This window comes from Stegostoma tigrinum, chromosome 1 (assembly GCF_030684315.1).
Source record: "Stegostoma tigrinum isolate sSteTig4 chromosome 1, sSteTig4.hap1, whole genome shotgun sequence".
Classification (NCBI taxonomy): domain Eukaryota; kingdom Metazoa; phylum Chordata; class Chondrichthyes; order Orectolobiformes; family Stegostomatidae; genus Stegostoma; species Stegostoma tigrinum.
The window spans coordinates 120,969,805-120,987,863 of NC_081354.1; the positions used below are offsets into that span (position 1 = coordinate 120,969,805).

Sequence of the window (18,059 nt, forward strand, 5' to 3'; positions counted from 1 at the left end):
CCCCCCCCACCCCCACGTGGATCCTGCCGCTTCCACTTCCGTCGGCGGGCTGCAGAGCACGCATGCGTGGTGGTGGGCGAAGTTGGCTGTTGTTCCGGTGGCTGCAGGTGAGTGGAAAGGTAGGCCAAGGCCGAGAGAGTCCGAATCCGGTCTAGGGCCAGAGCAGCTTCTGCTCAGCGAAGGGAGGTTTAGCTCGGGGTGGTCCGAGGAAAGCGTTTGGTTTGTTTTTGAAAAAAAATTGCTGGGGATACCCAGCAGGTGTAGTAATATGTATGGGGAGGGAAATCATGTCTCGGGCACCTTTCATGGGATAGTTTTGTTGTTGTTGTTGTGGTGGTGGCATTCAGATCGAACCTGCTGGGAGCGGTCGGTTCTCCTGCAGAGGGATCAGTTTTGTAAGTCCAACAAAGTGGCACACGCTCTCCAGTTCTCAGGATGTGAGCTGGGTTGGAATTTCAAGCGGGGCATAAAGGCTTTAAGCTCAAATGTACGGCCATTGGCCTCAAAGATGCAGGATAACCCCTGTAATCTTTGCTGCTACTACTTAATTAGAAGCAGACACGCAACTAAAATCAGAATACTGTGGTTACTGGAAATCTGAAATAAAATTTTTAAAAAAAGGCTGGAGAAACTCAGCAGGTCCAACCTCTTCGGTGCAACTGAAACTGAGTTAACATTTCGAGATAACAAGGTGTAGAGCTGGATGAACACAGCAAAACACACAGCATCCTCGTAGCAGAAAAGCTTATGTTTTGGGCCTAGACCTTTTTGTCAGATATGGGGGTGGGGAAGAGGGTCCTGAAATAAATAGGGAGAGGGGGGAGGCAGATCAAAGATGTGGAGAGGAGACAGACAATTTAAAGGGGTGGGGATGGAGCCAGTAGAAGTGAGTGTAGGTGGGGAGGGGATGGGTCAGTCAGGGGAGGATGGACTGGTCAAGGGGGCAGGAGGAGGCTAGTAGGTAGGAAATGGGGGTGTGGCTTGAGGTGGGAGGAGTGGAGAGGCGAGAGGAAAAACAGGTTGGGAGGCAGTGATGATCAGGGCAAGGGAAGCGGAGATTTTGAAGCTTGAGAAATCCATATTGATACCCTTGGGCTGCAGGGTTCCCAAGCAGAATATGAGTTGCTGTTCCTGCAACCTTCAGGTGGCATCGTTGTGGCACTGCAGGAGGCCCAGGATGGACGTGTTGTCTAAGGAATGGGAGGGGGAGTTGAAAAGGTTCACGACTGGGAGGTGCAGTTGTTTATTGCAAACTGAGTGTACGTGTTCCACAAAGTGGTCCCTAAACGTCCAGTGATAATGGGAACTGCAGATGTTGGAGAATCCAAGATAATAAAATGTGAGGCTGGATGAACATAGCAGGCCCAGCAGCATCTCAGGAGCACAAAAGCTGACGTTTCGGGCCTAGACCCTTCATCTGATGAAGGGTCTAGGCCCGAAACGTCAGCTTTTGTGCTCCTGAGATGCTGCTGGGCCTGCTGTGTTCTTCCAGCCTCACATTTTATTACCCTAAGTGTCCACTTGGTTTCCCCGATGTAGAGGAGGACACAATGGGTACAATGGATGCGGTATACCAAATTTGTAGGTGTGCAGGTGAACATCAGCTTGATATGGAAAGTCTGCTTGGGGCCTAGGATGTGGGTGAGGGAGGAGGTGTGGGGGCAACTGTAGCACTTCCTGCGGTTGCAGGGGAAGGTGCAGGGTGTGGTGGGGCTCTAGGGGAGTGTGGTGCGGACGAGGGAGTCACAGAGTGGTCCCTCCGGAAAACAGACCAGGGTGGGGAGGGAAAAATGTATTTCATGGTGAGGGCGGAAGTATCAGAGGATGATGCATTGTATCTGGAGGTTGGTGGGGTGGTACGTGAGGACGAGGGGGATTCTCTTGGTTATTGCAGGGACCGGGTTGCGGGAAGTGTGCAAGACAAGGTCGACGCCGTTCTCAACCACTGCGGGGGTGGGGGAGGTCGCAGTTGTTGAAAAACGAGGACATCTGAGATGTACAGGAGTGGAATGTCTCATCCTGGGAGCAGATGCGGCATAGGCGAAGGAATTGGGAATAGGGGATGGCATTTTTGCAGGAAGGTGAGTGGGAGGAGGTGTATTCTCGGTACCTGTGAGAGTCGGAGGACTTGAATGGATGTCGGTTTCAGGTGGTTAACGTTTCAAGTCTGATTTATGGCTTCTTTGGAACTCTTCATTGGAGCTAAGCTTTTTAAGAGCGAAAACAAGAAGCATATTTTATGAGCAGAGGGTACTGGAAATTTGAAATGCTCCCCAAGAGGCTGGATGCTTGAGTTGACAATTTCCAGACAGTACGTAGAATTCACATGGAGAATAGTACTTTTTTTAAAAGCCAGGAGCATTGAGACTTAGGGAGTGAAGGCAGAAAGATGAAATTGAAGTACAGTTCAGTTGTGACTTAATTACAAAATGAAATGATTGAGGGGATGATAGTTGATTGAAATTGGTATTGTCTGATACCCATTCAAAGCAAATATATTCAAAGATACAAAAGCAAAGTTGCTGGAAAAGCTCAGCAGGTCTGGCAGCATCTGTGGAGGAGAAAGCAGAGTTAACGTTTCGGGTCCAGTGACCCTTCCTCAGAACTGATGGTGGCTGGGAAAACGTCAGTTTATATGCAGAAAATAGGGAGGTCGGTGGGGTAGGGAGTAAACGATAGGATAGAGCCCAAAGACAGAGACAGTTGGACAGACAAAGGAGTTGCTAACGATCAGGCTGGGAGGGTGAGTAGTTGTTAATGGGGACTGTTAGTGACTAACAGGGGATGTGTCGTGGCAGGCTATGTAGTTACAAGGCCTGGTATGAGGGGTGGGGCATGGGACATGGGGGAGTTTAGGTCCTAAAATTATTGAGTTCATTAATGAGTCTGGAGGGCTGTACAGTCCCCAAGCAGAAAATGAGGTGGTGTTCCTCCAGCTTGCACTGGGCTTCACTGGAACACTGTAGCAAGCCGGAGACAGATATTGGCCAGGGAGCAGGGTGGTGCATTGAAGTGGCAGGCAACAGGCAGTTCAGGATCTTTTTTGCGAGCAGAACGTAGATGTTCTATGAAGCGGTCGCCAAATCTATGCTTCGTCTCCCCAGTGTAGTGGAGACGACATTGTGAGCAGCGAATGCAGTAGACTAGGTTCTGTGAAGTACAGGTGAAGTGTTGCTTCACCTGGAAGGTATGTCTGGGCCCTTTGATACTGGGGAGGGAGAAGGTAAATGGGCAGGCATTGCACCTTTGCCGGTTACAGGGGAAGGTGCCGTGGGGCTGTGGGGAGGTGTTGGGGGTGAAGGAGATCAGACGCCATTTCTGCCAACTCCAGCAAGATGCCCACCACCAGACACACATTCCCCTCTCCTCCCTTGTCTGCCTTCCACAGGGACCGTTCCCTCTGGGACACCCTAGTCCATACCTCCTTCACCCCCAACACCTCCCCACGGCACCTTCTTCTGTAACCGGCGAAGGTGCAACACCTGCCCATTTACCTCCTCCCTCCCCAGTATCCAAGGGCCCGACATACCTTCCAGGTGAAGCAACACTTCACCTGTACTTCTCAGAACCTAGTCTACTGCATTCGCTGCTCACAATGTGGTCTCCACTACAGTGGGGAGACGAAGCATAGATTTGGCGACCGCTTCACAGAACATCTATGTTCTCCTCGCAAAAAAGATCCTGAACTGCCTGTTGCCTGCCCCTTCAATACACCACCCTGCTCCCTGGCCAATATCTGTCTCCAGCTTGCTACAGTGTTCCAGTGAAGCCCAGCGCAAGCTGGAGGAACAACACCTCATTTTCTGCTTGGGGACCCTACAGCCGTCCGGATTCAATATTGAGTTCAATAATTTTAGGGCCTAAACTCCCCCGTGTCCCAGCCTCCCACCCCACACACCAGGCCTTGTTACCACATAGCCTGCCACTACACACCCCCTGTTGTTAGTCACTAACGGTCCTACTAACTACTATTCACCCTCCGAGCCTGATCATTAGCAACTCCTTTGTCTGTCCAACTGTCTTTCTCTTTGGGCTCTATCCTATTGCTTACTCCCTACCCCACCCACCTCCCTGTTTTCTGCATGTAAACTGACGTTTTCCCAACCACCATCAGTTCTGACGAAGGGTCCATAAGACATGAGTGGAAGTAAGATCACTCAGCCCATCAAGTCGACTCTGCCATTTAATCATGGCTGATGGGCATTTCAAGTCCACTTACCCGCACTCTCTCTGTGTAGCCCTTAATTCCTCGCGAGATCAAGAATTTATCGTCTCTGCCTTGAAGACATTTAACATCCCAGCCTCCACTGCACGCAGTGGCAATGAATTCCCCAGGCCCACCACTCTCTGGCTGAAGAAATGTCTCCTCGTTTCCGTTCTAAATTGACCCCCTCTAATTCTAGGGTCACCGGACCCGAAACGTTAACTGTTTTCCTGTCCACAGGTGCTGTCAGATCTGCTGAGCTTTTCCTGCAATTTTGTTTCTGTTCCTGATTTACAGCATCCGCAGTTCTTTTGGTTCTTACATTCAGAGATAATTGTTTTCAGATTCAGTGCTTATATCGTGATGCAAGGTTGTGCTGTCATATTACAGTGCAATATATGAAAAATTAGAAGCAGTCAAACTTATAAATATTTTGAAGCAACCTGAACTGCTTTAAAAGTGTAAATAGATAATACATCAATTCGAAAAACTTGGAATATGTAGACCCCCTTCCCACCCAAGAATTCCTACAGAATCTGGTAAAATGCTGGTAGAGTAGTGCATCTGAGTCTGGGGCTTGCCCACTCCATCTGCTTTTTCCTTCATTTCTTCGCTTTTGTTTCTCCTTTTGTTTTACTTATCTGTTGGTGAAGAGCTCGCTCATGGTGGCTTGTTGGCCCAGCAGCAGCATGGGAGGTGAGTTTGGGTTCCTGTTGGCATGTGCACCCAGCACAGATTGGAGGTGAGTTTGGTCCCAGTACAGGGCCCAGTGGCATGAGCAATGGCTGCATTTGTGAATTGCACTTGAAACAGACTCATAGTGGCGGTGGAGTCAGTGTGGCATGTGACAGTGTTGTTGTCTGCATTGGCGACCTCCATTGAAGACTTGTAGTGGCAAGGGTGCAAGATGGAATTGAAGAGTGGCCACTTTCATTCCGGCAGCAGTGTGACAAAGTGGATTCATGGCTGGCCCCCAGCCCCCGGCCAATGATAGAGCAGTTTACACGAAGGACTGTAAAGTTGGACACTTTTTCTTTTTTTTTTCCTGCCATTATATTCTATGTTTTGGGTTTTTCTGTGTTTTAAGATGGTGTCAGAGAGTAGTGACACTGTACAGCGTGCTTTTTTTGCTGTTTTTTGAAATGTGATACATGTGACAATAAATAAATAAAATCACATTCATTTTGCATAGAAATCAATAGAAGGCTTATCAGGATTGTTGAGAAAATTTGACAGCAGCATCTAGGGCCTGCATATTTGCAGATAAACATGGAAATCAGGAAGCTTGTATCCAATTTACCTTGCTCTCCTACAAACTTTGCAACAACACCTGATCTGGAGGCTCTGGATTAAGCAGTGTGCGTGGTTATCATGTTCTAAACTATATTTGTGTAAGTAGTTATTTAAAGATGTGAATATTATTAATCACTGCCACGTAGCCTCTCTGGCCCTGTTGGTTTAATTTTACAGGCATGACATCTCATTCCTTTAGGATTTAATAATTGTTGCATATGTAGTTATTTTGCTTTCAATTTTCTGTCTTAACACACTGTACCTTGTTTTCTCTTCCTCTTAATTTGCTTCTTGTGTATTATTTCAAATTGAACTAAGTATTCTCATTTCTTGAATGTAAAATTGAGAAGGTCGAGTATGTCTTAAACCTGGAGCACTCAGTAATGACCCTGCGTGCTACAGGTCATTTATGTTTTCATGGTCAGTTTTAGTTTGGGCTTAGGTTCTGGAAGATCCAACTGGATTGAAAGTTGGCAAAGACTTTGGCATTTAAGAAAGAAGGAAGATAGATAATAGGGAAATGAGCCTGGCTTAGCCTGGCATCAGTTGCCAGAAAAATACTGGAACACAGTAAAAGTCAAAACAGGACATACAAATAAGTGCAGTCAGCATTTTTCAGAGGAACTTTGTGTTCGGAGAAGTTAACCTGTTTGGCCGTTTGCTTTCTGAAAGGGCAATTCTGTTTGGCAGATTTTGCTTTTGAGGATCTAACAAACAGGTTATTTGATGAGAAACCAGTGGATTTAGTCAGGTGAATTTTTTGAAAGTTGCCATGCGACAGTATTTTGCACAATGTTAATGCTCATGGTAATAAATTAGCATACCTGTCGTGGAAAGTTGGTTGAAGGAAAGAAAGCAGACAATAGGAATGAGTGGGTCATTTTCAATTAACATGATGTTTACTGATGGAGTGTCACAAGATCATTGCAAGGTCCTCAACTATTTGAAATCTGTTTTTATAACTTAAGTTATACTCAGCAAAATTATACAGATTAAGGGGTTGACAAAACCAGGTGGGAAATAAGCTGAGAAGACTTTGCAAAGGAATAAAGTTGTCTTTAGTGAGTGGATTTAAGAAACAGATTTGGGGAAATGTGAAATTATGCAATTAAGTAGACAATGGAGGAAATACTATATTTTTGTAATGGTGGAGAATGATTAGATGTTGATGCCCAAAGGAATTTTGGACATCTTTTGGTTTCTTGTGTAAAGTTAATATGAATCAAGAAAATAAATGATTATTGCCTTGCATGAAGTGCAACAAAGGTTCATTGGTTTGATTTCTTGGATGAAAAGGTTATTCTATGAGAGATCACATAGAATAGACTGACATGTTAAGAGGTTGCCTCCCACGGCTAGAGAATCTGGAACTAATTTTAGTCCAAGGGATTGGCTATTTTGGTTTGAGGTGAGGAGAAATTTCTTCACCTTTTTGAATTCTCTATGCAAGAGATTCCTGGATGCTCACCACCTTTGCATTGGTCATGATGGTCAGCCAGAAAATGGAGTTGAGGTCAATGACCAGCTGCAGTCTTAATAAAAAGCAAAACGTCCTCAGAGAGCCACATGGCTTAGTCCTACTCCATTTTAAAAAAAATATTTTCTTTAAAACTTGAGTTTTCGTTACTGCATTTTCAGCAAGCTAAATGCACAGCTGGGCTCTGAATTTTTAGTGAGGTAAATATCAGATATCTATAATAATGGATCATTGAAGTATTAAAGTACATCTTTGCCATATTCATTTTCCGTTGGGGTTTACAGGACTTGGCTGTAAAGCAGACGTGGTGTTAGCTTTGAAATCATATGGGGTTGAATCCCTATGCTGCCTGTGATTTGAGTCTAACCACGTGTGATGTGTTTTGTCAGTTCACAAATAGATGCCAGCTGGGTTAACTCTCTGCAGTTGAATATCTTGCCTCAAGGGAGGGAAAAGCTGACATGGGAAGCCATGGCCTCCCCACAAGATGGCCTTCAGGGATGTCTCACAGTGACTAAACATTCCACCTCATGGGAGGAGAAACTGATTTCAAATGATCTGGGCTCCACTAAGCACACCTCCAAAGCAACTTGTCTCCAGAGGGCCTGGCATGGGGATGGGAGTGGTAGAAGGAACATCTAACAAAGGCCACTTCACCTTAACAGTGAGTGATTTTGCTGGCTGCATGAAAAGTAGGATTGATTAGAATGGTGTTTTATTGGTGCAAGAGCATGTACATGTAGGACAAAGAGAATTGTTAACAACATGACGTTGATTAAATTCGCTTGCCTTGAGTGCATCTTTCTGAAGTTGCATTTTAAAAATATTTTTAAGTAAAGATTTTGCCTTTTTAGGCAACCTCAAGTTGAGTAGGTGTACAAATGGAAGGAACAGAATTTGTTTGCAAAAGATACAGTTGATCGAGATATCCTCTATATCAAAGGAAAGTGCACATTTTGAGAGGTTATTTGGAAAGAATGGTGGATTGGGTAGCTATACCGAGTGCAGGGCTAAATGGATCCTTTCCATGGTGTATAATTCTGATTTCTTTAATTGAACAAAAATTGAAGAAATAGCTTTCTTTAAGATTAATGTCAGTTTTTAAGTTTGATTGTAATCTGGGTTATTAGTGTTTCAAACTGAGCCATATGCTTAATTAGGCAGGAAAGACATTCAGACTTACATAAGGTTTGTTGTAATTCTGTAAATATAGTGCTAATGTCAGTTTCCACCTTGCCTGGTGGATACTTTTTCTGTATGAAAAACATCACTGAGGAAGAAGCCAACTCTGAAATACAGAAATCCAATGAGTATCACCCCCTGCACGACTTTGGAGCTTCTCTCTTTGGGCCTTAAAGCAAACTGCATTTCACACTGACAATTAATACTGTGAAGTTCATCCACTTTGAATGAAATAATATCTGCAGTCTTAAATGAGCAGGTTTATATTTTTGTTACTTATTAATGCAATGAAATGTTCGTGAATGGTTCATGGAAGTATTATAAATTTAAAATATGTCAGTCACATGAAGCAATATCATGTCAGATAACCCAAGGTTTGGTTAAGTAGGTTTTAAGGTGTCCTTTTAAAGAAGGAAAGTGGGGTGGTAAGATCGGGGAAGGGTTCCCAGATTTTGGGGCCATGGCAGCTGAAGGTACCAGTTGTGGAGTAGTTATGTCTGGGAATGTGGTTGCAGCCAGAGGAGCAAGTATTAAAGTACATCTTTGCCATAACTCAGTTTTGGTTTCGGAGGGACCAAACCTTGAAGGGCTTTGAAATAAGGATGATGATTTTGAAAATCAAGACCAGCAATATGGCCTTTGGGTGGCCTCCTTCCTGTTTAGAGGATAGAATATGGGAGGTCAGTCAGGAGTGCATTGACATAAATTGTTTGGAATAGTGTCTTTTTTATTTTGGTTTGCTATTTTTTTCAGTAATATTAAAGTGAATAAATAAGTTTTCCTAAATACTTTCAGTGTATCTGATTGCTGTTTAAATGATGCTTCATATTGCTACGAATCATTTTGACTGCGAATATGGTGAGGATAGCATTAATAGAGGTGCTTAGTCAAAAGAACCTGCTGTCTGGATATTATCAAATGATTTGTAGATTCAGTTCATATTATGATTAGTTAACTGGCTAGCTTTCAGAGGGAAATGATGTAAAGGCCACTGTAAATTTAGCTGACTTTTAAAAATGGTTGACTAACATTTTACAAGGTTTCTGACAAATTAATGCTTAGCTCCTACCCTTTCCTTGAAGTGCTAGCAAAGGAATTTGACTTGAAAGGATTAGATTACAGCCCATGGCAGCATGTCCTTTAGAATCCAATAAATAATAAATTTTTAGTTTACTCTGGTAACATTGCCATCACAGCATAAGAAAAAGTCATTAACCTAATATTTCACAAACAATGTTATTGATGAACTGGCTCTTTTGGTCAATGTTTAAATACGGATTTTTCATGACCTTCAGATGTATTTTGTGACTGGCACTGCTGCAAGCAACACGTATGTTTTAATTTTCAGTATTCCTTATCTACCAGCAAAATTGGAGATCAGTTTTCGCAGGGTCTATAAGTGTGCTCTCACTCAGATTCTTTTGCTGATTGACTTAACTCTGTGTCCTCTGCTGACTCTGCCACCAGAAATAGTTCCTCCATATTTACCTAATCACTACCCTTCATAAAATTCTGTGCTCCAAGGGGAACAAGCCGAGGTTTTCATCTTCAAACTGGAATTCCACATCTCTCCTGTCATTTTAAATGTGCTAATAGGAAGTTGGCAGGACAGAAGTGTTTTTTTAAAAAAATACATTTGGTAACTATATAACCATTCTAGATGGTGAGGGCACAAATCCTAAGTTTTTGATCCCTGGACTGCCAGCCCCCTGCATCAATGTCAAAATGAATCAGTACCATCAGTAATGGATTGGGAGAAACAAGGAGACAAAATGATGAGCTGATGTACATTTTATTAAAAAAAGTACTAGAAGTTCAAGTTTTGAAATGAGGATATGTATACTTGCAAAACCAAAATGCAAGTTAAAACTGCAGTAATCTAATAAATTATCTTTGATTTTAGTCTTGAGGATAGCTTGAAAAAGTTGGGACTGTTCCCCTTTGAGAGAAGATCTCAGAGGATTTCAAAATCTGGTGTGGGCTAACAGTAAATCAAAAGAAGCTGTTCCTGCTGCTTTCGAAAAAAGACGTAGATTTCAAAGTGGTGGGCAAACAAAGCAAGAGTGGTCTGGTGAGGGGATGGGTGGTGGGTGGGAGACAAGTTTCTCTGTGCATTGTTAGGGGATTAGTTAACTCAGTTGGCTGGACACCAGGTTTGTGAAATCGTGATGCCATCAGCATGGGATCAATTCTGTACCAACTGACTTTACAAGTCCCATCTTCCCAACATATCCCATGCCTGAGGCATGGTGATCTTCGCCACCAGTCATCTCTCTTCTAATGAAAGAGTGGGCCTATGGTTCTTTCGGCTTTTGGTGACTTTAGATATGGAATGCGCTGCCTGGAAATGTGGTAAAGCGACACTCAATTGAGGTATTTGAGTGGGCAACGGAAGATTATTTGGAAAGAAATGGTGTTCAGGGATATAGTGAGGTAGAAGTGGAAGGTTGGCACTAGATAATAGAATTGATGCAGGCATTTTGGACGGATTGGCCTCTTTCTGTGGTGACATACTTGCATTGTGCTGCTCCCACTACACTTTGATACATATGCCGTTCAGACAGGGTACCAGCATTCCCCAAGAAAAACTGGACTCCATTCATTGATCATCTCTCAGCTTGAGGTATTTTGGACTTGAAGTACTTCCTGTAAGGTACTCATTAGGATCTAGATCTTATTTTCTGATTTCCTGTCATCCTGATCAATTAGTATGGACGCTTGACTCTGTGTGTCTGCGATTCTTCATGCATTTGGTCACCATATGAGTGTGTTGTGTTTTTCCTTTTACAGATCTGGGTATTAAGTTTTTCAGGCTGCATATTTGACCCTTATTTTTGGTGATATTTGCACTTGCCGTTTCCTTGGTTTCAGTGAATGCAGCAACATCTCTCGCAAGTGCAACTTTTAGAAAGATTAGCCTTTGCAATTGCTCACTGAAGGGATGAATGGTGTACTTAAAACAAAAAAGTGGAAGTAGTGGTAGTGTTATTGCAAAGTATTTGCATTAAATTAAATGCATCGCTTTTACAGGTCTTAGTGTAAACAAGAATGTTGGACATCAGAAGCTGGGCAGAGTACATTGTTGAATGGGCTGCAAAAGACCCGTATGGATTCCTTTCAACAGTTATCTTGGCACTAACCCCACTGTTCTTGGCAAGTGCAGTCTTATCATGGAAACTGGCGAAAATGATTGAGGCCAGAGATCGAGAACAGAAGAAGAAACAAAAGCGTCAAGAAAACATTAATAAAGCAAAAAGACCAAAGAAGGATTGAAACTATAACTGGGAAACATTCCTTATCTTGAACAAAAATGCAGCTTGTTTTTCATCCTTAACAATTGTGGTTATATTGTACAATAGCCTCCCAAAGATGGCACCATAATTCAGTGACTGTTTCATTAGAAATGTGCTTCTTCTAATATTTCAAGTTTTGGGTTTTTAATGATATCCTTTAATATTGGGATGAAAACTTTCATTAATGCTTTACAACTAATTTTCTACTTTTACTGCTTCCTGTTCCTGTTTCATAAAACCTGTAATCTTGTGATTATGAAGGTGTACGGAACCACTGCACTGAAATCAATATATTGATACATGCATAAAAATGATGTTTGGAAGTCAATACAAGGTTACTGTTTTTGAATTGAAAAATAACCTCTGAAATATATTTCATTCTATTTTGCTAAGAACCTGAACAGTTATTGACTGGATTTAATTCACAGTTGTGAAATAATATATCAAGGAAGGAAGAACTGAAACACTTTTATTTAATAATGTGATGTGTTGCAAAACCACTGAAGGGAAGGGCTGCATTTTCAGGTGCAAGTCTTTTGTCTTGATAGGTTTATTAGCTAATGGCCAATATGAAGTAAATTGTGTTACAATTCAGCATTACACCACTTGCATGTAATGTTATTAAAATATTGCAAGATGTTCTGTCTCAAAACAGAATTTTTGCCAAATAATTTTATAAGCAGGTGGTGCTGTTTAGTTTTTCCATGCTTCTAATTAAATGGTACCTTATGTACTGCAAAAATTGTCCTTTGTTCTGTGGAATGGTGTGAGTTGAAAGTTTCTGTGACTGGTAATGGCATCATTCATTAAGTGGAGGCATTGTACATTGCAAAAGGGAGTATCTACATAACATCTTCAGTTTATGAAATATCAGTGTTTATTATAATTTTGTTAATGGCACCAGACTTCTGAGTGTGCTGCATATCAAACTTTTTGTAATTACTGTGCTTTGGTTCCTTAACTTTTAATTACTTCGCTATTTATTGATTGCACTAAATCTGCTTCATCTTAGAAAATGTTAATTCTGCAAGAACTGGAAATTGTTATTAAAAATAATCTGGAAAGGGCAGGCAATACTTGCAGGTCTGGCATCACAATGGAGGAGGTAGTTTCAAGAAAGGTTGACCTGAACTATGAAGTTTCTCTGCTTGTTGATCTTCCAAACATGCTGAGTATTTCTAACATTTTTGTCTTTCTGTAAGCCAAAATGCTAGCTGATAACTGTATCAATACAGCTTTAGCCCTAATAACCTATGTTGGAATTTATGATTAGTGTAAGCCTGAGCAAAAAAAATGGGTGTTTTGTAATTTAGGTAGAGCTTTAGGTGTTAGTTAATGCTCAAGTTCTTTATGATTCACAGTTATTTTAACAATCAACCCTCTGAGGCCATTAGTGAATATTCCCATTACTGACTTAAATCAACAGAAGATCAATGATAATTTTTTTGGCTTAAGCCACATCACAAGATGAGGTCATCCAGGATAGTTATTTCGGACAATTGACTTCGAATGGTGCCAGCCATCTTCCTTTGGGCTAGGTACAACTCCATCCAGTGCAAACTTTTCTGACTCCCATTTTGGTAGGGTTCTTTGAAGCTTCAATCTATCAAATGCTGCCTTGATGGCAAAGGCAGTCACTTTACCCAACAGCTTCCAAACCTGAAAACTCTACCATCGAGCAGACATAGGGGAACACTACTGTTTTTTTTCCTTCATTGTCACTTGGCCAAAACCTGGTAATCTCTTCCTCTGCTATTTTGGACTGTAGTAATTTGAGAATATGGCTCAAATCCTTCTTTAGCTGTTAGGGATAAGCAACAAAGACTGGTTTTGGTAGTGAATGAATATAAAAGAGGTTAGAGAAGTATACAACTTCACGAATTAGCATCAGTCAATGCAAATAGTTCGTTTTCTTTCTTTCTTAAGCTACAACCATTGCTGATAAATCTGCTGTATATCATTTACTCTTAGCTGCTATTGAGAAACCAATGCTATTTATTGTACTCAGTGTGGCAGGTAACTAAATACTTGCTGGGTGAGACATTTTAGGATTTTGATCCAGTGAAGTTGAAGGGACAGTGATGTATTGAGTGTTTGGGACATATATGATTGGCTGTCCATAACTTGTTAATCACAAACAACTGCAGCAAGCAGCTGAGTCTATCCCTGTAGATCTATTGGACACTTAGGAAGTAGTTTCCTTGCTTATGTTAATGCATACTTTGGATAATGCATCAACAAATTTACAATCAGTGCATGCATTAGGATGTGTAGGCCCCTTGGCCCTTTGAGCCTGCTTAGCCACTCAGTAAGATCAGAACCCAACGGATTACTCCACATTGTTAACTGTCCTCAAAACCTTTTCCCTCCCTTATTTATGAAGAACATATCTATCCCTGCCTTAAACATTCAAAGATTTGCCTTCCACCGCTTTTTGAGGAAGGGAGTTGCAAAGACTAATGGGCTTCTTGGAGAAAACAATTCTCATCTGTCTTAAAGGATGATCCCTTTATTTTTAAACAGTGATTCCTTAACCTAGAGGAAACATATATACATCCTGTCTCGATCCCTCAGGATCTTGTGTTTTAATCAAGCCAACTCTTACCCATATTGACTTCAGTGATACATATCTTGCCCATTCCAGACATTAGTCTAATAAACCTCTCTGATCTGTTTAAGACATCGTCTAGAAATATGGAGATCAAAACTGAGCATTACAGCAAATTATCTCCCTATTTGTGTTTACTTCTCACAGCAAATGGTCTCATTTCCATTAGTAATATTTAATATTAGCTATACTTGCACGCTCTGCTACTTTGTGATTAATGCAATAGGGACGCTGCCTCTATCTTGGAGCTCTGCAGTCTCTTATTTAGAGATGCATTTTTATTGTTTCTGTCAAAATGAACAATTTCATGCTTTCCTCACATTATACTCATTTTGCCAGATCTATCTATATTCCTTATCTCCACAACTTTCCTACCTCACCAATTCAAACTATGTTTAAAACACTAATACTGTCCCATACTTCTATCTCAAGAGTTTAGACTACTACTACATCACACAAGTAAATTACTTCAGCGCTAAACTTTAACAGTTGAAATTTAATGCTAAGCTACCATCGCTAAGTGAGAAGCAGTAATTCAAAGTTGATATATTATCTATGGCTGTTTTGTCAAGTTGAGGAAAGATCTGTAATTATTTTGTGGGTCCACAAGGGACTATCAGCATCTTTTAGGCCTTACAATATCTTTTACTTCATGAGATGTGGAGATTTTAATTCCACAAGGTGGTAGTACTTCAAGCACTTGTCAGATCATACTATACCAACCTCATTCTTCAATGAGCAACTATAGCGTTTGTCAAAGAACATATCTGTTCCAGCAAATGTGATGTTTGCACTTAAAGAAATCAAGAAGTTTGAAAAAAAAAATTAGTTCAGTATCAAAGCAACACAGTATTCTACAAGGATAGGCACCTTTTCTGACGTTGTCAAAGTTCCACCTTCCCCTCGTGGCCAGACTCTTTGAGGCTTCTCCACCCCCCCCCCCCCCCCCCCCCCGCCCGCCTCATACTTTTTAGTGTCTTTTCCTGGAATGCATTGTTCCTAACTAATCGTTGTCATTCACTTGCATTTGCTTTGATTATATTTGCTAACAGTAAAATCGGAAGCAATGGTGGAGATACATCATTTTAATTAAATGTTAAGAGAACTACTTTGAAGGGGGTGAAGTTAAGTTCACCACAAAGTTTAAAGTTCGGGAAGAGTATGTCTCCTCTCTGTAAGGTACTCTGGTCTAAATAATTTTCAACTTCAGTATCTGATCCCCAGGTTTTAGAACGTTTAAAGTATCTTACTGTTTATTGTTCATTATTTAACAGATTATCATTTATTCTCCCTAATCACCCTCTGATTTTGTATTATTTTGTACAAATGGTGATCTCTTTTCAGCCATAGTGATATTCATTCCAAGTTGAAATGGTTCTCCAGCATGTTCAGTACATTCATTTCCTAGTATTACTGATTTATTCATGATTTTTTTTAACCTCTGGTTGTTTTAAATTCTAGATTAGCTATATCAATACTTCCATCGTATGGCATCTTGATGGGAGAGAACATTGGTATTTCTTTCACTGTAACAAGCAATTATTGAAAATTAATTTTAATGTAGAGAAGGACATCAAATTTCATGTAAGACTATTTATACTGACCTATCCAAGAGAACTATGGTTTTGCACAATCCCTGCACACTCCAATCAATTTCCAATAGTCCAACTGGAGAAATCTGTTTCATCAGTGACAAAATCAGAAATAACTTCACTTGTGGTTCAAAATTTAATGGATTTCCTTTACAAAAGATTAACAGACTAGTTACTGTATAACAATTACTTTCACAAAAAGGCAATATTCTGTACATTTTCTCATCTCACACAAATTTTAACATACACTCAATGGACAGAAGTAAGTAGTCCATCACATCATCTAAGAAGCTCCACTCAATTCTTCATACCAACAAAGGCAAAAAATAATCTTGCATTAAACCAAGGATTTGCAGCATGGCATATACGGTAGACTGACCCATTGTGTCAGGCCACAACCTATACTGGTGACTCCAGGAATATCAAAAATACTCTGCACAGGAATAGTACAGGTTGATATCAAAAAGGTTCAACTTAATAACTGCCACTTCCAGTCGTGCAATTTTAAAGTTATGTCATAAATCACACATTGACATACAATCACAAAGTTGTAGAAATCTCCAAACACACACACCATACCCTAAGGTAGTGGCCTTCTCATCACTTGGACTCCTTTACTCAATAACACTGCCATCCATTCAGCATGTACAGACCAACTAGCAGCAAGAATATTTACATGAACTGACATGGTTGAATGGCCTAATTTCTTCCAATGTCGTATGGTCTTATGACTTATTCCAAACACAATAAAATAACCATTCAGCAATGAGATCTATGCTTTTATCTTCCATGATATTTCTTTTTAATTTGTTCATGGGATGTAAACATCACTGGCCGGATCAGCATTTATTGCTCATTTAATGTTTTTGAGATTTGTAGCTAGGGTTGTGGATGAGGTTGTAGATTTGGTTGCAGACATTTTGCTACCATACTTGGTGACATCATCAGTGTGCCTGCAGTGAAGCATTGGTATTCTGTCCCACTTGTTATTTATATGCCTCAGTTTGCTGTGGTGATTGGTATTACTTTCAGTTCTGTTTTTCAGTGATTTTGTATATCGGGTCCAGTTCGCTGTGTTTGTTAGTGGAGTTCAGGTTGGAATGCCAGGCGCCCAGGAATTCCTTGGCATGTCTCTGCTTGGTTTGTGCTATTTTGGATGTGTTGTCCCAGTTGAATGCGTATTCTTCTTTGTCCACGTGCATTGAAGTCTTGTCTCTTGGTGGCTGGTTGGTGTTCATGTATCCTTATTGTCAGTTTCCTTCCAGTTAGGCCTATGTAATGTTTCTCATGGCCCTTGCATGTTATTTTGTATATTATGTTAGTTTTATTGGTTGTGGGTATGGGATCCTTTATGTTCGTCAGTAGCTGTCATAGGGTGACTGTTGGTTTGTTGGCTACTCTGGTACGTAGGGGCATGATCTCAGACACCAGATGCTATTAAGTCCTTGTCAGCACTCAGGAGCAACAAAACCTCACTGGAAAAACAGAACCAGAAGTAATGCCAGCCACCCCAGCAAACTGAGGCATATAAACAACAAACAGGACAGAACACCAATGCTTTACCGGAGGCACGCTGTCAATACTTACCCAGCGAGTTGACAAAACGTCCATGATCAAACACATCAGCTTGGTGAGCAAGTCTGCAATCTCATTTTGCTCTTTAAGAAATGAATGGATACTTTCTGATTTTGTTTCATTCACTGTCTGAATGGCTTTCTCTGAAGGGAAATATAGTTGGAATGTAGTTCATCTGATAAAGACTCATCAGCAATTCCAACAACAATTTGGTCTCTTATGAACTCTGACTTTCATAGTCGCATGTTTCCACTAACCTGTAGTGATCATTAACAAAATTGCCTGTGGATTCCCCTGAGTGCTGAACTCCTCTTTTAAATCTTGCTGTTGAAAGCATTTTATTTGTTCTGATTTTATTTGTTTAGTTAAAGTAATTGGTTAAAGACTGGGACTATATATCCATTGGAATGTAGAAAAATGAGGGTGAATCTTATAGAAACATACAAAATTATGAAAGAAATAGACAAGATAGAAGCAGAGAAATTGTTTCTACTGGCAGGTGAAACTAGAACTGGGAGCGTAGCCTCAAAGTAAAGAGGAATAGATTTAGGACTGATAGGAACTTCTTCTCCCAAAGGGTTGTCAATTCTGTGGAATTCCCTGCTCAGTGAATTAGTTGAGGCCAACTCATTGAGTGTTTTTAAGGCAAAGATAGATTTTTGAATGGTAAAAGATTTAAGGATTATGCTGAGAGGGTGGATAAGTGGAGCTGAGTCCACACAAAGATCTTACTGAATAGTGGCGCAGGCTTTGGGGCAATTTTGCCTACTCCTGCACCTCTGATATTCTTATGTTCTAATTGTCAAAGGCTTTGAGCATTTCCTTAAAGGTATCT

At 41.0% G+C, this 18,059-nt stretch overlaps 1 protein-coding gene across 2 annotated transcripts; it reads left to right on the forward strand.

Moving 5' to 3' along the window:
- The first annotated feature begins 13 nt into the window (after nt 1–13).
- Nucleotides 14–11,809, forward strand: smim15 (small integral membrane protein 15). Of its 2 annotated transcripts, none has more exons than XM_048533185.2 (2): nt 14–107; nt 11,187–11,809. In XM_048533185.2, exon 2 carries the CDS (start codon nt 11,205–11,207, stop codon nt 11,427–11,429), a length of 225 nt encoding a protein of 74 aa, XP_048389142.1. In that variant the 5' UTR covers nt 14–107; nt 11,187–11,204; the 3' UTR covers nt 11,430–11,809. The 2 variants fall into 2 exon arrangements, with proteins under 2 accessions (XP_048389142.1, XP_048389152.1); XM_048533195.2 differs by having other exon boundaries at nt 57–119.
- Nucleotides 11,810–18,059: the final 6,250 nt, after the last annotated feature.